Source organism: Chaetodon trifascialis, chromosome 9, assembly GCF_039877785.1.
Source record: "Chaetodon trifascialis isolate fChaTrf1 chromosome 9, fChaTrf1.hap1, whole genome shotgun sequence".
NCBI lineage: Eukaryota > Metazoa > Chordata > Actinopteri > Chaetodontiformes > Chaetodontidae > Chaetodon > Chaetodon trifascialis.
Window position 1 is genome coordinate 19,368,900 of NC_092064.1, and position 22,434 is coordinate 19,391,333.

The following is a 22,434-nucleotide window of genomic DNA, read 5'->3' on the forward strand; positions in this document are numbered from 1 at the left end:
TTAAAAATAAAAGCTAATGCATAAATACATGCTGTCTTTGTCAGAAAGCTAAAATATGCACAAAATGTTTGACAGTCTGTTGGAAATGACTGGCCCGTATCATAACACAGGTTTCATAAACACCATGAAACACATGGTGCACTCAGTATTAGCATAATGCGGTTTTATAACTGCACTCTCTCGTCTCTGTTCACAACATCAAAGCTTTTCTCTCTCCTCAGCCATGCACCCAGAGTCTGGAGACTCTGAACCTCGGCCATAACTCAGTGGGTAACGAAGGGGTCCACAAGCTGAAAGACGGACTGATTGCCAACCGCTCTGTGCTCCGACTGGGCCTGGCTTCCACCAAACTGTCCTGCGAAGGTGGGAACTGGTACCTGTGTGCCTCCGCTTCTGCAGTCTTGTGGAGGATTTGTTTTGCATTTTTTGACATTTTTCTGTCATCTGCACTGTAGGAGCTGTGGCTGTGGCTGAATTCATCGCTGAGAGCCCCAGGCTGCTGCGCCTCGATCTTCGAGAGAATGAGATCAAGACGGGTGGACTGATGGCTCTGTCGCTCGCCCTGAAAGTCAACACCTCTCTGCTGCGCCTCGACTTAGACCGGGAGCCCAAGAAAGAGACTGTAAGCATGGGGACAAGGCATTGGGAAAGGGATAGAGGAGAAGAGGTAAAGGACAGAATATAGTCCAAAACAGACATGGATATTTATCTTGCACTGGGTGTCTGTATAAGCGTTTGTTGGCGTGTGTTTTTCAGGTCAACAAATCCACAACCAAAACCAACAATGAATGTAAACTCTTATTCCTTCTGGGATTTTTATGTCTTTATTAGATTTATGAGTTGTGTTCCTTTTGATGTTGTGGTTTATGTTGCATGTTTCAGACATATTATTTGTGTCTCAGGTGAAGAGCTTCATTGAGACCCAGCGTGCCCTTCTGTCCGAGATCCAGAACGGCTGCAAGAGGAACTTCATCCTGGCTAAGGAGAAGGAGGAAACCGAGCAGAAGATGAGGCAGTCTACCTCCATGGCTGAAATCGCCACAGAGGATGGGACCACAGAAGAAGAGGAGCAACCAGCATCAGAGGAGAGAGAGCAAACAGAGAGGAAAGAGGGGGAAGAAGGTGAAACAACAGGAAACAAAGGACAGACGAGCAGCCAGTCAGGGGCGAGTGCTGAGGCAGGCGTTCCTCAAATGAACCTGGAGTCCGACTCAGACACTGAGGATGAGGAGGAAGAGGAAGTGGTAACAAAGTCCTCTTCCACTTCAAACTCCTCCATTCACTTAAACCAGACTGCCCTTCAAACCCAGACAGGGGTTGCACAGCCTCTCCTCAGTGCCTCACATACGTCCTCATCCCCGGCGGCCTCACCTGCTGGCGGGCCGAGCGTCATTTCCGGCATCACCGTCACAGAGTCTTCAGTTCCTCCCGGGACCCCTCCGTCTCCTGGTCGATGTATATCTGTCTCTAGTCCAGGGAGGGGTCATAAGATCTTCATGGTAACTCGAGTGGAGAGCCCGCCTGAGCAGCAGCAGCTACAACTCCAACTGAGCTCATCTGCAGCTCCCAGCCAGACTAAACAGGCCTCGGAGAAGCCTGCAGACGCGAACACACCCACGACACAACAGACACAGCCGTCACCCTCATCTCAAACACCCGCACAAACACAACTGACACAGGAGGACGTGGAGGAGAGCTCACCTGCTCCGTCAACAGACTGTAAACGGACAGAGCAGAGTCCTGTAGCACACTTAGGCACCGCACCAAATACTACACAGACCCTCACACTCGAGCCACAGTCTGCAACTCAACCCACGGGGGATGTGACAGCCAGCACTTTAGACCCAGAAGAGACGGATCCAAGTCAGCAAGCACCAGCTCTGCCTTCAGATTCAGTGCAGCTCACTGAGGAGGTAGCAGAGGGCACTAAAAGCCCCCAGCCTGAGCCCACTAGTGTTAAAGGAGAGGAGGAGGAAGGTCATAGAGAAGATGAGAGACAGGTGATGTACCCTGATAGCACAGAAGGAGAGTGTAGACCGTTAGACGAACTGGGTCAAACCCAGGCTAGTATCCCCGCAGTAGAAACACAGCAGCAGCCGTTAACCTCTGCTCTTGAGCAGCTACAGAATGAGCTTGCATCTGCATCAGAGGAGACCCAGTCACAGAACCAAACAGAAGAGGAAGAAGAGGAGGCACTGGAGGAAGCACCAGCCACCTTGTCAGAAAATGAAAAACCCAGTTTAACAGGGAACGAGTACAGCCAGCCAAGCCAAGAGGAACTATGTCCAAAGCAGCAGACAGAGGCAGATGAGCAGGGAGGACAGCCTGTTCTCTCTGCCCAGACTGATGAACAAGCACCATCTGTCACTCAAGGTGGAGCTCATGAGTCAAATCCTCCAGCAGGGGAAGCTTCAAAGAGTCTCGAACCTGCCCCAGTCGCGGCCGTGTCCCCGGTCCAAGTGGAGAACTCGCCTGAGGAGAGCTCTGCGGATGAGGACGAGTGTTTTGCCGAGGCCCCAGAGGAGGAGGTCGTCAGCTCGGCTCTGCCCAACGGCCTGAAGCCCGAGTTCTCCCTCCATCTTCTCGACACTGAAAGCCCCAAACCCGGCAGCTGCGTGATGGAGCACGGTGAGTCGCTGTTATCACTGGTCTCTGAATGATAAGTTGGTTTTTGGTGTGAAAATCCTGTATGATAATGAATCTAATGTGTCGTTTGCGTAGTGAGTGTCAGCTGTGGACAAGAGCTGGAGGAGCTGCTGCTAGAGGCCAGTTTGGAGACAGGGAGAGATGCACCATGAGGCTGCAAGGTAAACGTTTATCATGTATGAACAGTGAAATTCACAAGGAGGCATAGATTCATCATCGTACTGTTGACGGGCTGTAGCGTTTCCAATGAACACTGACTTCAAACTGCAGAATTTACTTCTTCAAAGGCACTTTGTCTGTATTACTGACTTGATGCTGAGCAAGTGGGTCTGAAAACAAAGTCAAATAAAACAAGTTTTCTTTAGAATCACTCAAAATCAAAGCTTAAAATTGTGATATTTTAAATTTATTCAACACGTCTCATTTTAAATGTTTCCAAAAATAAACTGTCGACAATAACCAGATTCTGTGCTCCTGGGAGGCCTTGAATGACAGCAGTGGAAATCCACTGAACTGCAGGCTGTTTACACAGAGTAGAGAGAAGAGGTTGTCCTGTAGAAGTTTTAAAATGAATGTTTTACATGTGGATTATTGGTAACATTGCAGCTGTGCTTCTCTGCTCCATTCAGGACTAATTTATCTCCTCTTTTCCACTTCTGCAGGGACACTGAGGACAGGAGAAAACAGCACTCAGATAGTTTGTCTGGCTCTTCTACATGACTGGCTGCCCTACAATGTTTTTGTCATTTCTTTGACTTTACCACCAACACGACCTTTCCATACAGGAAGACCCTGTGTTGCACTCAATACCTGAAAATACGAGCTAATTATGGAAAGACCCAGAGGACAAAATCGACTGCTCGAGCTCGGCTGTGACAAATCCTCTACATCAACACTACATCAACCACTGAATGACACACATATGCACACTGAATATGAGGAAGATGGGGGAAAGGAGAAATGAAATCACCCTTTTATCACTACTGTTTGTCAACCTGCAATCTTTACAAACAAGCGGCTGCCTGTGAGTGAGAAAGAAGGGAGACGGGGGACAAAGGAGGGAGGATAAAACACTAACCAAAGACAGACCTTTCTCACAGCCCGACTCGCTGTCTCGTGTAGATTTCCACTGTAGTTGGTGAAATAACTAGCAATTTTTGTCACAGCACATACAAAGACATATCAGTGATGATGAGAAAAGGGGTTAACGGCACAGTCCAAACATGACATAAGGGTGACGGACCCTGCTGGCCGGACCTGCTGGCTTTAAGCACTTGTTCTAGAGGTGAAAGTAGGTCACTGTCAAAGGCTTTTATATCCAAGGAAGCTGAAGATGTTAATGTGTCTGTTTAAATGTCAGCGTTTTATGTCCGTGTCCCCGCTCTCCCGACCATTCTTCGGGGGGAGAAAAACAAGGAAACTGTAAGGGACCTCTGCCAAAGTGACCTCCCTCGTGTCTGTTTTCTTCCCCTCTGCTCATTTTTGGCCCCTCAGGAATCAGCGTCCCCCTCCGGTCAGTCTTCTCAGACCCAATGTGGAAGAGCTGCAACTGTTTCCCCCGCCTGCCTCCGCTCTTTGAAAGTCACAAAGTCGGTTATTCGCTCCCAGAACTTCCGCAAATGTCGGAAAGCAACATGTCCGCGTTCGGTGGAGTTATTTACAGGAAAACGAAACAAACACGACAAAAAAGAAGTCAGTTTTTCCTTGATTCACTGCAACTTCAGACGCTGTTATTGCTTTGTTGGACCAGTCGTCGTCGTCGTCGTCGTGTTAAAGTCATTCAAGAAAAGCAGCTCGGTCTCTGTCGTCCTCTCCCCTCTCCTCCCTCCTGTCCCCTCAGTCTTCCACTGGTACGTCATGCCATCTCACCTCTCCGCTCCGGTTCATCATTCATGTTGCCTTCAAACTCACCACTTCAGATTCAGTCTTGTTGTTGTTGTTTTTTTTTTTCTTTGAGAAATCAGTTTTGTATTTATTTTATAGATATATGAGCCTTTTCTGATTTTTTTTTTTTTCCCCTCTTCTTCACTTTATCTTTTCATTTCCATTTGGGGGTTGCTTTTAAAGATAAGCCCCATTTTTTGATGTATATTTCAGATTCAAACTAGAGCAAATATTTAGTTTAGTTTTTTGGGGGGATAATCTGTGTTGGAGGAAAGGTAAACATGATTGAATGGTTGACTATGGTAGCAGTCGGGGTGCAGTAATTAAGTAATTAAAGCAAACACAGGGAAGCAGCAAATATAATAGTTCTCATCAAGGTCCTTGTTAACACTACTCTGCTGGGTGAAGCTGCGGCCACAAGGGGGCGCCCGTGGTTGTGTTGTTTTCCTACTGTGGAGGCAGAACTAAGTCTGAATAGCATCATATATGACTTGATGCAGGCGCTGATGCCTCTGTTCACATCCAGCTCCTATCCTGAATTTTCCAGAGCAAGGCAGTGAACCTTTACACAAAATGTCAACTTGTTAGTGACGAGCTGGGTTATCCTGCTTTGAATTTCCCCCTGAAGCAGACACGGGCAGGTGTGTTGTTTGTTTTTTCTTCTTAAAAGGAGCAGCATTCAACTCTCCTGCTCCTCTCCACCCGACAGATAGTTTGCCCCCACTGTTTGTTATGCTTTAATTTTTAGAAATTTTTAATAATGATTTGTTAACTTAATTGAAATGTGCTGGTAATCACAAAGATATGTATGGCGAAATTTGTTCCTCTCAAATAAATGCATGTAATAACGAATATGACTGAATGTTTCAATGAAATTGCTCCATTTTGGACTTGAGAATGGCTGAACTCTGCAGGTGAATGCATAAATAACAGGATGTAGCTGGTGCCTCTTTTTCAAATATGTGACCTTTGAAACTTCTGTTTAATTTGTTTGCTGACCACTTTTGCATAGAATACGGTCCATTTATCCGTTCTATAAAAACACTGCTTCATTAATATAGTATGAAAAGTACAATTTCCATAAGAGATTATTTATACTTTTTGTTGATGAACAAAGTCACCTGCTGTGATTCAGTCTTAACATAAAGTCCAGGTCTGAGCGAGCGATAGAGCGGCTGTCAGTGCAAAATGACAATCGATGTTTTGTTATAGTTAGACATCAGACTGGTAGTTTGTGTGTTCGGCTCTAACAGACGGACTATCACAGGGACATAAAACCAAAACCTCGCACTGGATCCCAAAAACTGTATTTTACAAACAGTCTTCTAATGTTTGCTTTGGTTTCCTGTGCTGATTACGCTGTTAAGAACTTTTGAAAATCATACAAACCAAACAGACAGAGGCCACAGTAGTTTTTGCAGCTCAGTGAGGCTAGAGATTAAAAGATCCCCATGTTGACAGCCAGGGAGCTCTCACATGATCACCACCATCTCATGAGAATTAAAATACTGTGCACCAACAATATAGTGTCATATCCATTAAATTTGGGTTGAATTACACTGAACGACAGTCTTTTGTCAATGTGAGGCATCCATGTTGGTTTTCATGTAGGTGTCAAGTCAGACATATACGTGCTTTCTGAAAAGAGTCTCCTAGTTGAAATAGAGACTTGAAAGTTGATGAACGCGATTCACGGGTTGTAATTCTGCTAACACTGACATGATCACAGCCCGAGTTACAGCAGTGATTAAAGACAGTGAGATGAGACATGTCAAGTTCTCATCCTGTGTTGTTTGTTCATGTGTCTCTTGTTACATGATAAATATGTTAAAAGATATTTTTTATATCAAAATCGTTCTTTCCTTTTCCTATGAAACAAAAATCTAAAAATCATCTTGAACTGAAATGTATCCAGTCAAATGTGATTTGAGGTGACGAGATAACCCCTCACATCATATAAAATTACACTTGGCTGTTAGCCAGAGTGGGCAGTTAGCAGAGCAGTTTAGTTGTAAGAGATGTTTCACTGCTTTGTTCACATTTCCAAAGAGGAGACCCACTGGAAGCAAACAAGTCACGCAGCATTGGTCCACCAAAGTTTAAGAGAAATTAAGTGTTGCGAAATGACGGTGATGGTGGAGGAAACATCAGGGGAAACTCAGTTTCATGTCATTCCATGCAGTCGTTGATATTTTATTAAAAACAGGATTCGTCATCTCAGCACCGTGAATTTCTGGCACATGATTTCACAACATTCCCGCGGAGATATTTTGGTTCAGACCAAAACGGTGGACAAGCCAGTGCAGCTCTATGGCAGCGCTGCTTGCGTGGTTAAAAAAAAAAAAAAACAGTAAAACATTCAGAAACAACATCTGATTCCAAAAAGAGGATTAGCAGGATGAGAAAAGCAGAAGAAAAGCATGTTTCTGCTACCACAGATTGTGCTCATTCTTCAGAAATTCCTCTAATCTTTTGCTTCTTTGGCCTTCTCTGTTTCCAATAAAAAAAGAAAACCTCTCACCACCCCGCCCCACAGTTGGTGGGACCCTCACTCCCTTATTCCAGGAGTGGTGGGTTCACGTCTCCCAGAGTGAGGGTGTGTAGCGTGGCAGGGGGTGAAGTACAGGGTGGGAGCTCTGCTCTGTACAGTTTGTGTTATGAAATTCTCTAAAGGAATTCCAGACTGCACTAATCCACTCGCGCCCTATAATGCTCTAACAGTGCAGAGAGGCGAGACTGTGAGGCACAAGTTTTCAAAATGTGATTTTATCTAGTTTTCAACACGTACAGACGACCCCGACAAGTCAAACGTCTCAAACATATAACACAGCATGCATTGATTTTCTAAATAAAGCTGCAATTTGCAATATTTTATCTGTATGAGTAACTTTTTTAGTGCATAACTCCACAAAATAAAGGTACTCAGGCAAACCCCAGTGTTATTCAGTGGCCCCTTTAAAGGGCCCTGCCCCACAGGCTGGGAACCACTAGTCTAAATGCATGAATAGATTTTTTTTTTTTTTTTTCTTGACATGAATGTTGGGAAATATTTGTCCTGACTCTCCCCAACCTCCTCTTTCTCTGGAACCCTTTCATTCTCAATCCCAAACCCAAACCCACACTTAACATACAGCATTTAAAGTGACCTTTATATTTTTAGCCTCTCTCTTTAGAGTTCATTTTCCTCCTGAAATGATCGGTAGTGCGTTTAGAGTTTAGAAGGATGTTGTGCAAAAGTCAAGCTCACACAATTCATCCATCCTGCAAAAGAAAAGCGTCTCATCTCACAGCAAGTTTCATTGTTCCTGTTACTGAATCATGGCCTGTATTCACACACATACAAACCTAACATACAGTGAATGTAGTTTGCTGTTCGGTGGTGTGTCGGTCTGGATTCTCTCTGGGAACAGGAGCATTGTGACACTGTTGAGCAACAAAGGTCTGGGTTCTTAAGACCCCATGGATCGCACCAGAGGGTTTTGGTTTTATTGCATCTGTGGGGTTCCTGTAATATTCTTGTTGAAATAAAACATTTCCTGATGTTCTGTCATCCTCCTGTTTTCTGTTTTTTCGTGAGTCCTCACAGGTCTACGTCCACATCGGTATGAAACACGTGACTGTGCACCTGAGGATGAGAGTGCATGTAAAGTTTTCTCTCTGTGAAGTTGTTTTGTTAGATTCTCAGACAGTCAGACGGCCCAGTTTCATTTCCTGTGAGACAGAGCTGGACTTCGTTTGATAATGGTTGATGCCTGTTCTCAGCAGGGAGTCCATCTGGACCAGGATCAAGGATGCTGTCTCATAAACATTAACTGGTAATAGACTACTTTGTGTTCTGGTTGATGTTTCAAAGGTGAAAAGGAATTAATTTTTCATCTGCAACATCAGATGAAAGCAGACCAATTAAATGCTTGGAACAAGACTACACCACCACGACTCACGAGAAGAACAGTAAGGGAAGGACTAACACAAAAATACACCCCTTGATGCATTCATTTGATTAAGTCAAGCAAATTAAGTAAGCAGGCCCCTCATTTCTACTCGGCTATGGTAGCTTAGGTTGGCTGAAATGACAATTGTCGCTTGCAGATTTGATCAGCTGCAGCTGGCTCACAGAAGCTAACGCTAAAACTCTGCTAGCTGGCTGGAAAAAGACATTTTGAAAACAAGAGTCTTGTAAAGAAGATCTTAATTATACACTTGCTGGTTGCATATCATTTGTGTGGCCATTAAGGCTAACTGAGGCTAATGCTACATGTAGTGTATTGTCAAGATGGCGCCATGTGAGCGGCAGCTTGTTACAGCAGCTGCAGCCTTTTAGTATTTTATAATCTGTACAAATGTACATATAAATAGTTGTTTTTCTATTCTGTATCCTGTACACTTATCTTTTATCTTGACCCTTTTATGCCACTGTGTTTGCTTTTTGTTATATTTGCTGGCTATAACGACTGAATTTCTCCGGTGTGGGATCAATAAAGTCTTATCTTATATAGCAGACAAAAAGTCGGCATCCTCAGGCATGGGATAAACAAGCTGCATTGTTTGTGTTTAAGGTGATCCTTTACCTGGAGTGAACTTAACAGAGCACCCACTGGGCAGATAGTTATGGCCATCAGGCACTGCAAGAAGCTGTAGAGACAGTTTTTAAACAAAGACTGCTCCCTGTTCATTGGATGTGTAAATACTAATAATGTTTGACAAGATGTCTGACATATTGACTTTGTAAGTTGGGCGGTGTTACAGAACTAAATAACTGTTTTGCAGACGCTAAAGATCTGGCCAAGCTAGCAGGTCCGTGGCCTCTTTTTCTGTTAGGGGACAGTGGCAAGTGATCAAATGCTTCCTCACTGGGTCTTTCCTTGGGCTTAGCCGTGCCTCAGGAATGTGCTGGCACGCTGGTAGAACAGTAGGGATTTATCCGTGGTGTCAGCCCCTATCTGGCATGTTGATTTGCAGTCCAGTGGACTGCAACAAACCCCTGCACCCCAGCACACAAGAGCAGAGGCTGATGGGACAGCAGCGTCACCTGTGAGATCATGAGTGCTGAGAGGGGGACAGAGGGGCCACACCCCCTCGACAGGGCTGGAAAGGGCTAATACATACTAAGATAACAAAGGAATACTTTGACAATCTGTGAAATGTGATTACTCATGCTGAGAGCTAGATGAGGATTGACACCACTCTCACATCTGTACGCTAAATATGAAGCAACAGCCATGAGATGGTTAGCTTAGCATAAATGCTAGAAACAGCAATCTTGACTCTCTCCAAAATCTACCAACCAGCACCTCTCAAACTCATTGATCTACGCTGAATATCTAGTTCATTCAGTGAGGTTTACATGTGCTGGTGCGTGGATTTTGTTACCTTTGGTCAGAAGCAGGCTAGCTGTTTTCCTCTCAGCGTTTATGCAAAGTTAACTGTTGCTGCAGCTTTGTATTTCCCATCCACACTTGAGAGTGATATCAATCTTGCCATCTAACTCTTATCAGGAATGGGAGAAAGTGCTTTTCCACGAATGTCTACAAACTCTTCCTTTAATATACTTGTGGACAGTGACAGCCTGCCTGCGCATTCATGCTAATTTTTTCTGGTATCCTGAACACCAGAGGCTCTGTTTCCTAACCCTACCAGCGGAAAATACCTATTTTGACTTATATTCTTAACTATCATCCCCTATTACTCTAGTCTACTATATTAAGGCAAATATCTCTGGTTGATATGTAATACCAGTACCTGTAATACTGGATTTAATTAGTACAAATTAGCTTCACTTGATCTGCTCAGAGAGTGCATGAAGGGTGGGTGGGCTGTGTGGTGTGTCCGCTGAAGGTATTTTCTCCCACCAGCTAGCTGAGGAGGGAATGCAAACAGGGATAACTGAAGAGAGAACGATACCCACCCCCTCCCCAGCCCACATGACTCCAATTAGACCAGAGGAGGAGTGTCCTGGGACAGAGAGAGGGGAGGTGGTGAGCACAATGAATGACATTTTTCTGATTTCGCTGCACAGATCACATCCAAGGATCCAACTTGCCTTTGACTGCTGGCCGAGGGTCGTCCACCTTTCTGGGGTAATTAAACTTTAGACTAAGGACACTTGTCTTCAGTTTTTATTTCCAATTGCTGCTTGTGCAGATAGCTTGTTGTGTGGTTGAGTGGTGGAATGAAGAAGTTCTTTTACTCAAGTAAAAGCAGCGATACCACAGTGTAGAAATACTCTTTTAGAAGCAAAACTCATGCATTCAAAAATTGACTTCTGCAAAAGCAAAAAAGCATCTACTCAACTTGAGGTATTTACAATGCAAGTGTTGTCAGTTTATGCAGCTTTATACATCTACTCCACTACATTTCAGTGAGAAAGGGATAGGAATTGATCAAATTTTTACTTATCGGTCCTATTCTTTGTTGATTCCTGATCTGTGATGGGCAAGTTGAGCCTACATTGCATTGAAAGTTGTTTCCATATATTGCTGGTGTTTCCACCCTTACTTCAAATTATCATTTTGCAGACATTACAACCTGCACTGTTGTCCTCTTTTCTTGTGAAATGAAGACACGCTTTGGACCGTTTCTTCCTCTCCACCATGATTCCTTCTCATTAGAAGTTTCCTGCAGCGCAGACGCACAAGTTTGACATCACTAATTTGCAATGTGCAACCATCAGCAAAAACATGCCAGCATTGATAAAAGGAATTGGAAAACTCGGAGGCTTATAACTCAGATGGATCAGACAATAACCGGTTCTTAACTGGAACCAGGTCTCAATTCCCATCCCTATGTAACAGGTATTACCAGGATCCAATTGCAGCGTCACCTGAACCCAGACGTACGTGAGTCTCTAGCCAATGTTGCCATTCCTCCAATGCCATCTTGACCGCTAATAGTTCTCGGTTACCAATGCCGTAGTTCCTCTCAGCAGGTGACAAAGGTCAAGAGAAGTAAGCACATGGTTTCGCTGGCTCCATCTGGATACTATCCTTGGCCATGATGTATCCCAGGAAGGAGACAGAAGGGGTGTTGAACTCAAACTTCTCAGCTTTGACAAAAGCAAGTTCTCCCGAAGGCGTTGTAGGACAGTCTGAACATGATGAATGTGTTCTTCCTGGGACCGGGAGAAGATCAGAATGTCGTCAAGGTTTTTTTTTTTTTGTAATTAGTATTTTATTGAGTTTTGCATTTTCAAACATACATAACTTAAAAATTGGCAGACCAATGATACTAACATAAGGCAGGCATCTCTGAGCTGCGGTGGCCCCCTGCGCCCCCAGGCTGAAGACCTTTCTCAAATTCAGGAAGGGCAAGGCAAAAGACGTAGTCAGAGTCACAAAGCTGAGGTAGTTACCAGGGGGCAGGAGAACAGGTGAGGTCAAAGGCAGGCTGGGTCCATACTGGGAAATCCGTCCAGAGATAAACGCTGGAGGGTCTAAAAAAAACTGTAATTTTTAAAGAGAATTAGGAGCCTAATCAGCTGAGACTGCAGAATGGTATGTGTGAACTGTGTGGGCTGATGCAACTTAACATTGTGACCTTCAATGATGCTGCTGTAACATCTAAAAAATGTGTTAAAAAATGGTGAAAATGGCCATCACAACTTTCACAATTTGTCATCTTCAAGTGTCTTGTTTTGCCTGATCGACAGTCAAGGAAACAACATTTCCTTGAAAATGTGTTACTTTTAAACCGTGAAAGCTTTGATGACAAGAATGAATATCATTGAAGAAGCACTACTGGCTAACTAATTTTCTATGACCTAACTTGTGTTTCTATAGTTTGGTATATTTAAAACAGGGGTGGGGAACCTCTGGCCTGTAGGCCATGTACAAGATATTTATGCAAACAACTTGGTCCCTGAAGGCAACACATACGTTCTAGTCCAATCTTATCTTACTACTGGATTAATTGGCGACTGTCAAGGAATCAGAAGTCGTCATTTGAGTCATGTGAAGTGAAATTAAAGCTGTGGCAAGTGCCCCTGAAAAGGGGTAATGCTGCATTTTCCTATTCTGCATGAGTAAAAGCCTGCTATGACATCTGAATATGTTAATGAAACCTCTTCAAACATGAAAAGTGAACAAAAGGAATATTTGATCTGGCCCAGGTTGATGTGCCTGACAACTTAGAACACAAAATCATTGAGCCAACATCAGATGCTTCACCAGAGAGAAGCAGCTACAGCCATCACAGAGGCTAGTGTGACATAATGTGTTCAGTAATTTAGTATGTTCCCTCAAAGGATGTTATCAAATTGAAATGAGCTTTGATAGGAAAAAGGTTCCCCATCCCTGATACAATTTTAAGCCATGGACTTAACTTTTGTTATTTACAAAATTTCACACAAAAAGCTTTGCCTAAAAATCATCTTCAAGAGATTCTCAGAAATCAATTAAAAGTGTTGTTTCCCCTTTGCAAGAAGACACCGACCACTGTACATTTCCAGACACAGAAACCAGCACAAAGGAAGAAAATCCAAACGAACGGAAAAATCACATTTACAAGCATTTTTTTCTTTTGTGTCTCGCTTAATGTACAACAAGCAGCATGGAGGTGGTATGAACAGGTGTAGTGTGTTTAACTGTATGTATTCTATTGTGCACTCTCAGTTACAGGTATGAGGGTGCTACACTGGTGCATGCTGGGAGTGACTACCCTGCTGCTGGTATGCGAGGTCACCATCAGTCAGCTGTGCAGCTCACTCATCATCCTGGTGGATGGTTTCCACACGCTCTTCATCCTCATGCGCATGGCGTTAACTCCCTCTCAAACTGCATGCACAATGAAACCACCTCTCTCCTGCCTGGACTCCCCCGCATCTCCTCCGCAGACTTCCTCCTCCTCACCAGCGCTTCCTGCAACCCTGCCAGTGGAGTCATCCATCAAACCTCTACCTGGCACTCAGACCTCCACTGGTGGGTCGAACCTCAAAGATCAACCCCAAACTCCTCAGCCTAACACCTTTCCTCCAGCTCTGGACTGCGGCCTGTCCTACATCAGCTGCAGGATTCACAGTGTGGGGGCTTTTATTTCCGCTCTCCTCTTGGCTTCTCTGTGTCTCGCTTACATATTGGAAATCGTCGGCTTCTTCATGGAGCCAAAACTAGTACGGCGCCCCCTGCTGCCCGTGGTGGTTAGCGCTGTCAGTCTGCTCTATAAAATGCTGGTGCTCTGGCTGAACTGGGATCAGCAGCAGGCCCTGGACAGCAAATCTCACACTGAAGTGAACCACAAAGGTAACATTACCAACAGATTATATGCCCATTTTGAGAGCTGATGCACGATATACAGTATAGAAATATGTGGTATCGTTTTCTAATAAGGCATTTTTATGAAAGGTTTATCAATTGTAATAATAAGCTAATAAATCATTTACTTTTAGATCAGTTATAAGTCATTGATAAGAGCAACACTTGGGTTGGCACGCTGGTATTTACGCTCCTCCCACAGGACACTTCTTGTATTTTTTTAGTACTATAGTGCATCACATCATTAATCCTTATTTTCCTCACTAACTTTGCACATTCAACTTTAATTGTACTGTGAGAGCTCTATCCTATCTTAAGTCTCACCGTTTTTCTTATTTCATTTTTTTAGTTAGTAAAGTAGTTTCTATGCATGTGTGGATATTAGGGTTTTTGTGATTCAACGCAGCAATTTCAGACCACTCCAAAGGAATACAGCTGCAGATCATCTGGAGCAAAGTTAGTTTGTTGTGAACGTATTAAATTTTATAATGGAAGTATGATTAATTACTTATTAACATTTCTAATAGGCTAAATATAGGTTAAGAGGAAGAAGGAAGAATTGAATTTAGATTCAATTGATTGCACATTTGAAAGCAGAGAGCTGAAGCTGGAGCTTGAGGTTCAGCTCTGAGAGATGTGATTATTGGCTCCAAACACGTGTCTATGTCCTTCCAACAATTACTTGTGAGTTTAAGATAGTCATTGTGACAGCATGTTCTGGCGTTATGTAATAATAATCTTTTACTACAGAAGAGTTAGTGTGCCTGTCCAGGTGATGATATTGCCCTGACAGATTTCACTTTGAAGTAGCTGCCAAGCGTATATTCAGCTGTAAGGAACGTCAAACAGCGTCCATATTTGTTTTTCATTCCTCTGTTCCTCTGCCTGAAGAGGAAGCCAAAGGCCAGGCTGCTGTGGACGACTCGCTCCGCAACGGGGCGCTTGTCCTCTGTAACCCGGGAATCTCCAGCATCCCTGACACTGACTCGCAAACTTCAAAACACCAGGCAGAAGTCCTGCATGAAGCAGCTCCAAGGGACAGCAAAGACTATGATGTAACAAGCAGTGTTGCTGATTTGAGTCTGTCAAAAGACATTCACAAAGACAGCAGCAGCATAGGACATCTTGGTAAGAGTTAAGCTCCTCAGACTGTCATCTCTTTCATCTTAGTCTCCCTTGGAAAAAGAGCCACATGATATTTATCGACGTTCAATGAATCCAAATTCACCGTGTTTAAAATGCATGCGATAGTCAGTATTTATGAAGGAAAATTTGATGTTTTTTCTTGTTTTATTTATGGCCCAATAGCAGCTCTGATGATATGTGCAAAAAAAAAGTCCTTGAAACAGTCATGTTTTGCTGTGTTCTCCTCTTTCAGACAGTCAAAATGCATCTAATACCTCCCCAGTCTGCAAGTCACCAGATTTCATTGAGACGCCCGTATCTGCCAGCCAGTGGCTGATCTGTCGCCGGTTGTTCATCCTTGTCATTCAGGGCCTTTGTACCACCCTCCTGGCTCTGGTCAACAGCCTGGTGATGCTGCTGATGGGCCCACGGTGCCTGCATGGCTCTGGACCCTGTAGCCTGCTGATTTATCTGGATCCTTGTGTCTCCCTGCTGGCTGTGACTGTGCTGTCTGCCACAGCAGTGCCACAGGTCAGACTCTGTGTATTTAAGTCAATACCAAATTAAGAGTTCAAATGACCAATTACAAGCAACCAAGAAAGGATCAGCTCCAGGAGATCTGAAAAATGACTTGTGTCGCTCATATTTGCTGCAGTTGTGTCCAGACCTGCACTGACTGTTGCTGTTGTTTCACTCATAACTCTCTTCAGGTGCACAGGTATGGACTGATGCTGCTACAGGCCCCACCTCCACACATTTCTGTATCTGATCTACAACGGAGGATTGCAAGCATCCCAGGGGTGCAGGCTGTGCACGACCTCCACGTCTGGCAGTTAACTGAATCATTAATAGTGGCCTCTGTCCATGTACACTGCCATGTTGGCTTTCCGGCACACAGGTGAAGTGGAAAGGTTTGACCTTTGTACTGTTAGTGGCCTCTGAGCACTCTCAATGCTGATTGGTGGGAAGATGTGGATTAACTGTCAATAACCAATTAGTATAACCAGTCACTTATAACACGCTTGTTTGTGCAGTTGGTCTAAATTTGAGGAAAAAAAAACAAAACAACAAAACATACAGTACTAAAATATAAGTAAAGACAGCAATAGTAAGGCTTGATGTTAGCTAAAGCTCATTGAGCTAGGGTGCTAGGTGAGTCCTGAACAGGTCAGATAATCTTCATTTTTTAGATTCAATGGATGATTCAATGGATATTTTGTAAATATGTTATTGATGCAGAACAATTTCATGTTTTCCCAGGTGTGGCGATCTGATGTCGGAGGTCACAAAGGTGCTGCAGAGTGTCGGTGTGAGCTGCTGCACCATTCAGCCAGAGTTTGCTTCCTGCTCTGGGTCCTCTGCAGGCAGTGGAGGTGAAGCCTCCCCTGTTGTCCACAGAGAGGACCCCTCCCTGCCTCCTCTCCTGGCCTGCAGCCTTGCCTGTGGGAAGGCCTGCACAGGGAGTATGTGCTGCTCTCCCCCAGAGGAAGAGATCACGAGCTTGTTGGCACCACCAGCTGGAGAATCAAAAGAAGAGCCTCAGACACTGGTCATCGAGAACACCTTCCTCTGACTGCCAGTTTTAACCAAAGAATTGCACAGGAGAAAAATAAATTAATGATCTGATATCCATTTACTGATGTAAAGGTAAAGGTGATGGATGTCATCCGTCTTCAAACACTGCCTGCACATTATATGTAAATGTTCTGTTAGTTTTATGACATTAACGTGGCAGTGCAAGATTTTTATGCAATATCAAGCAAAATTCAGTGAAAACTGAGGCATTTTTCTTGTGTTGCTTCATGTGTACCTGGAGCCACTGTATTCTCACCCATGTTTGTGCTGAAATAAAATGAGTAATAATGTTAAAGTGTGTCTCTTGTCATTTTGAAATAATAGAAAATGCATTGATCCCATGCAGGTTTCATATCAGCAAAAAGAAGCAGAGGCACAAATCCATAGATAATTAATTTGTCACTGTATATATTATGAGAACCTACTATTATGCAAAGTTAAACAAACTTAAAAAAAAGTAACAAGTACATTTACTCAAGAACTGTACTTTAGTACAGTTTTGCAGTACCACACTTTTGCACTCTACCTGTGTATTTTCATATTGTGCTACTTTATACTTCTACTCCACTACATTTATCTGACAGATTATAATTAGTTGGTAATTATTTACAGATTAAGATTTTAAATACAAGACATGGAATCAGTTTATAAATCATGTTGTTATAGACTGAAGTACACAACAATGTGTGAATGAAGTACGGAGTAGTCGATGAACTACAACATTAAAGTACACTTACATATGAATACATCAATAGGCAAAAATATAATTGATGAGGGTCATTTTGTGCAATTAGAACTCTTACTTTAAGTATTTTGTTGCTATCTCTTCTGTATCGTTTTACTATATGATATAATATATGATACTATATGTTGAATGCAGGACTCACAATGTTGTAGTTTTAAAGTATAGGTATTTCCACTTTTACTGTAAGTGCCAAACACACAGTCACTACAATGTATACTGAGACAAAATAATCACAAATAGAATAAGGAAGCTTAGATAAATTTAATGATTTTAGAAAAAATTCTGGATCCAGGCAAAGTGCCTTGTGTCTTCAGACAGCAGAGTCAGAACTATGAAATATTCTGGGACTTGAAGCAGCAAAATTGTCAGGCCGTGTTCATGGCAGACGCTCGGATCTGTCATTGCAAGAAAAGCACAGGTGTAACGAAATACATTTATGACGGCGCCGCATGCACATGAACTGGCAGACCTAAATGGAACGCAGGCATCATTAATATCAGTTACACCTGTCCCTTTCCTGTCATGACATACCAAAATGTATTTCTATTCGTGTTCAACTACAATCTTGAACGTATCGCTTACCTGTGATCAAGTCATGTGGCTCCCCCTTCTTATTTTCAGACAACCAATCACAATAGGTCTGCTTTACGCAATACTGCACAGACCAGACAACATTCCCCTTTCTTATTGTTATTTGGCATAATTGTGCTTTGGAACATCCAGCATGTGATTGTATTTGTGTACACGAGCTCTCTCTGATAAATGCTAAATAATATTAGTAATTGTGGTGAAACCGTGACTGAGAAAGCTGTCATAGTTATGAGGTCTATAAGGAAGCGTTTGTCTCTTTAAAAGTGCCCGGATGAGCTTCGGTGGTCCGGGGTGCAGGCTTCAAACCTGTAGCTGCCTAGCGGCAGAGTGGTTCAATTCCACCTTTCGGGCGAGGTGGTTGCATTTATCGAGCCTTTTAGCTGTGTAATATCGCTACGCACCCAATGCTGAATACATAGTACGGTGACGACATAATCAAAAAAACGTCTCAAAATTAACCAAGGTAAGCTGAACAAACAACTGTTGCAAGATTTTAGACCGAACCATTCGTGTTGTATTTTCACCTTTTACAACCGTTAAGATTTCCTAACCACGTCATAAACCTAGCCCGAGTGTAGCATTGTCCTTGGACATCAAAATAGTTTTAACTACATACTTTTTCTTAATAAATAAATGAATAAATATTTACTTAAGTATTCTCCGGCCCCCCGCGACCCCGAAAGGAATAAGCGGCATAGAAAATGGATGGATGGATGGATGGATGGATATTTACTTAAGTATTATAGTTTATTACAATGTTTGAGGTACTCGTACTCTTCTTGTGCGTTTCCATCTTGTGTCGCTCTACATTTTAGTGGGAAGGGTTGTAGCCACAGCTTCTTGCATCAGACAGCTAATGTTACTGTGCAAGAATTTATACAACCTAAAAACATACATACAGATTAAAAACACCCAAAATGAGTGATAAAAAAAATCGTAAAAATTACTCACACATCATAAACTGTAAATACATGTTCAATCTGTGATCAGTGTGATTAGGGGAGTTTACTGTGACTATACATCCGCTTTGGCCGGAAAATATATTGATTGACATATGTGAAAACCAATCATCCGCGAGAACTTGTTCATCATCCAATCATGTTCCTCGTTGGTTTAGGCAGGCCAATCAATGCGGAAACATGCCTGTTTAGCAGAGGATGCATGATGTCCTTGCCTGCTAGAGTCTTGGATAACGCGGATTAAAAACTCAAACTGTATTCCACGGACGTCACAGTTTTCTTATTACCCGGTAAGACAGACGTCGTGAACGTATTTCCAATGGTGTAAGAGTGGGAGAGGCCCTTTTTCGTAAAATGAACCGATAAATAAGTGTGCTGTTGGCCTGTGCCCGTTAGCGATATCGCTAACATGCTAACGAGTGTAATGTTATCAAAGTTATTCTTTGATTACTGCTTTTAAGGTTATGTAAATATATATACAGTATGCAGTCTATCATGATGATGATGTTGATGATGATGATGATGATGATTATTATTATTATTACTAGTATTATTAAATATTTACTTGCAAGAGACGCTCTGTACCAGGCAACCAGCTGTCATGAACTTGACATCTGCAGCTCGTTAGTTTTAAAGCAAGCCCACAACTTTATTGCCCCTTACCATTTCAGAGTATCATTTAGCAGGGTTTAATTGTTTTAAATGAAACAAGTTAAACCTGCGATGTTGTGTTATTATTTGAACACACTGGTTGGTCTATAGGACCCTGGGATAAATGGGCAGGGGATTGTTTGTTGTGGACTAGTTTAAAAAGAAATATCACTGATGAATATAATCATTACTGATCACTATTGATAGTTGTTATGGAAAAGTCTTTCCTGGTCCAGAGAGCAGGGTTTTGTATTTCACGTTGCTGTTTGTTTCATCCTGACATTTTCCTTATTCTGTATTACAGATTTGACTTTAAAAGACGATCCGTTATGCCTCTTCATAAGTACCCCCCAAAACTCTGGGATGCCCTGAAGCTGAAGCAGGGCATCTACAGTCGTCTCCCTAAACACTACCTCAAGTCCCTCGAGAAGAAAGAGCCCACCCCTGTCCACTGGAAGCCTCTGGGAGTCCAGTACCGAGCCAACCCGGTGACAGGGCAGAAGGAACGGGTGCAAGATGTCCCGATCCCCATCTACTACCCTCCACACTCACAGGACGGCCTGTGGGGAGGAGAGGGCTGGGTATCCGGCTTCAGATATGCCAACAATGACAAGGTGAGTCTCCAGGAAGATGATTTTCTGTCTGTAGGTCTAGTGTGTTCACATGAAATGATTATACCATAATGCATAGATCTGCATGTTCAGTTCAGCATGAACTGCTCCAGTCTGGGCTTTATTTGCATGTATTCACACATAACAGATCCTTAGATATTACTGCCATCCTTTAGCATGATATGATATTTTGTTTGTTTTGTTTTTTGAGATTGTACATTTCCTGAGCACTTTGATGATACGTTGCAATTTAAAACGTGCTTTCAGTGTTATTCAATATATAAATATATTTTTTATTGTCATTGAAATGATCTTATTTTCATTAGCGGTTAATCTGCCCATGTTTTTTATCATTGAGTCTATAAATTGTCAAAAAAAAAAACGTGCAAAGTCCTCATTGAAATTTTCCATAAATGACAAAGAAAAGCAACAAATCCTTTCATTTTAGAAGCTGGAACCAGCACATCTGTGCTTGAAAAAAGAATGGCAATAAAATTTCTTTCCAGCAATTAATTGACCAATTGTTGCAGCTCTAATGTTGATACAATATGGCCAAGCAAAATATCACATTAAGTTGTTATTGATCTTTTTTCCCTGAACGCCACATTGTGTTATTCAGAGATGTTAGATTTTTCTGACATGTTCTGTGCTTTTGTACTGAAGTCCACAAAAGTAAATTTTTGACACGTCTAGCTCTGGACTTCATACTTCAGTTTGTCTCTCTCATGTTTTTATTGATCTCTGAATTCTCCCTTTGCGTAGATGTCGACTCGTCTGAAGAAGACCTGGAAACCACAGCTGTTCAAGAGAGAGCTGTACAGCGAGATCCTCGACCATAAGTTCACCATCACAGTCACACCGCGCACTCTGGACCTCATCGATGCTGCCTACGGATTTGACTTTTATATTCTTAAAGTAAGAGAACGCCTCCTCTGTGTGGGAAAAAATGTACATTTTCCACAGGGCTTTTAACATGACTGTAATCATCCATCTCCTGTCAGACGTCAAAGGAAGACCTGAACTCCAAGCTGGGGATGAACCTGAAGAGGGCCATGTTGCTTCGCCTGGCACACAAAAACACAGAGCTTTACCCCAACGACCCCGTCAAGAGAGAGAAAGTCTACAACAAATACAAGGTAGGTGGGCTGTGTGGGAGTGGAGAGATTTCTGTCTTAACTAACCTCGGCATGAGAGAAGGAGCTGCAATTAAAAAACAATTGACATGTTTCTTTCCCCGCTCTCTTCTGTCTCAACAGCAGTTTGAGATCCCTGCAGAGGAGGCTGAGTGGGTGGGTCTGAATCTGGCAGAGGCTGTGGAGAAACAGAGGCAACTGGAGCACAAGGTAACACAGTCCTCAAACACAACACAACGAGCTGTTTCACCTGCATGATTATTAAGGAACTTCGAAGTTGGAGACACAAAGTGCAAAGGTCTTCAGTCTTCAGGGAGAATATATACATTACCCTCCTCAACCAAATCACAGGCCCTGCTTTGTAATGATGAGTCTGTCCTGAGACTGTTCTGTTCTTGTCTCTTCAGGAGCCCACGCCTCTCTTCAAGGTTTACGTGGACAAGCTGGTGGAGGAGCTGCAGAACCAGAAACTCTCAGAGCCGCACCTCATAGAGAAGAAGTGACAGCCTGAATCATCTGAGCGGGACCAGAGGCAGCGTTTCAAACTGAAAAAGTCAGCAGGTTGAACTGTCAAAGTTCTCCAGATGGTGGTGGGAGTCACTGAGTTTCTGAAACAGAGAGCTTCCTGCAGTTTCACCTTTCCCTCTGGGGGCGACACAGAGGTGGAAGCGGCACAGTTGATGTTGGAGTAATGCTTATTTATTTTCCCTTGCAACTGAGATCCATTCATAAGACATTTTAAGGATTAGGGGAGAAGCCTCCATCATTGTAAATACTCCCCGACCAGCCAACCAGTGATATAAGGCTGTTGTACGAGATATATGAAAAATAAAATATTACTGGTTATTTCTTAAACCTTGTTTCTGCTCCTCTGTTCTCCAGTAACTCAGATCACTAATTAATTAATAATCACTAATGTAATTCACTGTTTCACTGCATGATTTTAGGTGATTACTCTTGTCATGTATGCAAAAAAAGAAAGTTAAAGGAATAGTTTTACATTTTTGGAAACCCTTAGTTGCTCCTTGCTCAGAGTTAGATGAGAAGATTGACACCACTTTCATTTCTGTGAGGTAAACATGACGCTGGAGCTAGCAGCCTCTTAGCATAGTTTAACAAATAGACTGGGTGAAACAGATAGCCTGGTTCTGTCTAGTGCTAAGAAAATCAACCTACCAGCATCTCTAAAGCTCACCAATGAACTTGTTTTATCTAATTTGTTTAAGATGTACTAAAACCGAAGCGTAAAAACAGCATTTTTTGTGTTCA

At 42.9% G+C, this 22,434-nt stretch overlaps 3 protein-coding genes and 1 non-coding gene across 5 annotated transcripts in view; all 4 read left to right on the plus strand.

The window, feature by feature from the left end:
• The window catches only part of ppp1r37 (protein phosphatase 1, regulatory subunit 37), a 303,049-nt gene that overhangs the window by 33,384 nt on the left and 247,231 nt on the right, over window positions 1-22,434 (plus strand). Inside the window, exons 9-13 of one of the 2 annotated variants that reach the window (XM_070970471.1) lie at window positions 222-363; window positions 456-622; window positions 903-2,628; window positions 2,722-2,807; window positions 3,309-5,382. In XM_070970471.1, the coding sequence (XP_070826572.1) occupies window positions 222-363; window positions 456-622; window positions 903-2,628; window positions 2,722-2,798 (2,112 nt within the window). In that variant the 3' untranslated portion in view covers window positions 2,799-2,807; window positions 3,309-5,382. Of the gene's footprint in view, window positions 1-221; window positions 364-455; window positions 623-902; window positions 2,629-2,721; window positions 2,823-3,308; window positions 5,383-22,434 lie in introns of those variants that run through there. The other variant, XM_070970472.1, reaches the window with a different exon arrangement.
• LOC139335879 (proton-coupled zinc antiporter SLC30A1) lies at window positions 10,540-16,709 on the plus strand. Its single transcript, XM_070969667.1, has 7 exons — window positions 10,540-10,607; window positions 13,137-13,442; window positions 13,500-13,763; window positions 14,667-14,903; window positions 15,154-15,431; window positions 15,611-15,798; window positions 16,161-16,709. The coding sequence occupies exons 2-7, from the start codon at window positions 13,145-13,147 to the stop codon at window positions 16,471-16,473; spliced, it is 1,578 nt and encodes a 525-aa protein (XP_070825768.1). The 5' UTR covers window positions 10,540-10,607; window positions 13,137-13,144; the 3' UTR covers window positions 16,474-16,709.
• Window positions 18,077-18,163, plus strand: trnastop-uca (transfer RNA opal suppressor (anticodon UCA)). Its single transcript has one exon. It is a non-coding gene; the product is annotated as a tRNA-Sec (tRNA).
• mrpl28 (mitochondrial ribosomal protein L28) lies at window positions 18,940-22,020 on the plus strand. The gene is made up of 6 exons (XM_070970602.1): window positions 18,940-19,060; window positions 19,726-20,035; window positions 20,795-20,947; window positions 21,034-21,168; window positions 21,289-21,375; window positions 21,573-22,020. Exons 2-6 carry the CDS (start codon window positions 19,751-19,753, stop codon window positions 21,666-21,668), a joined length of 756 nt encoding a protein of 251 aa, XP_070826703.1. The 5' UTR covers window positions 18,940-19,060; window positions 19,726-19,750; the 3' UTR covers window positions 21,669-22,020.

Excerpts from the sequence above, each read along its gene's own strand:
- mrpl28 (XM_070970602.1), top strand. The coding sequence starts at position 19,751 with ATGCCTCTTCATAAGTACCCCCCAAAACTCTGGGATGCCCTGAAGCTG. Across the intron at positions 20,948-21,033 it reads TTGACTTTTATATTCTTAAA|ACGTCAAAGGAAGACCTGAA; the intron begins GTAAGAGAACGC and ends ATCTCCTGTCAG. Across the intron at positions 21,169-21,288 it reads AAGTCTACAACAAATACAAG|CAGTTTGAGATCCCTGCAGA; the intron begins GTAGGTGGGCTG and ends CTGTCTCAACAG.
- LOC139335879 (XM_070969667.1), top strand. The coding sequence starts at position 13,145 with ATGAGGGTGCTACACTGGTGCATGCTGGGAGTGACTACCCTGCTGCTG. Across the intron at positions 15,432-15,610 it reads CTGCCACAGCAGTGCCACAG|GTGCACAGGTATGGACTGAT; the intron begins GTCAGACTCTGT and ends AACTCTCTTCAG. Across the intron at positions 15,799-16,160 it reads GTTGGCTTTCCGGCACACAG|GTGTGGCGATCTGATGTCGG; the intron begins GTGAAGTGGAAA and ends ATGTTTTCCCAG.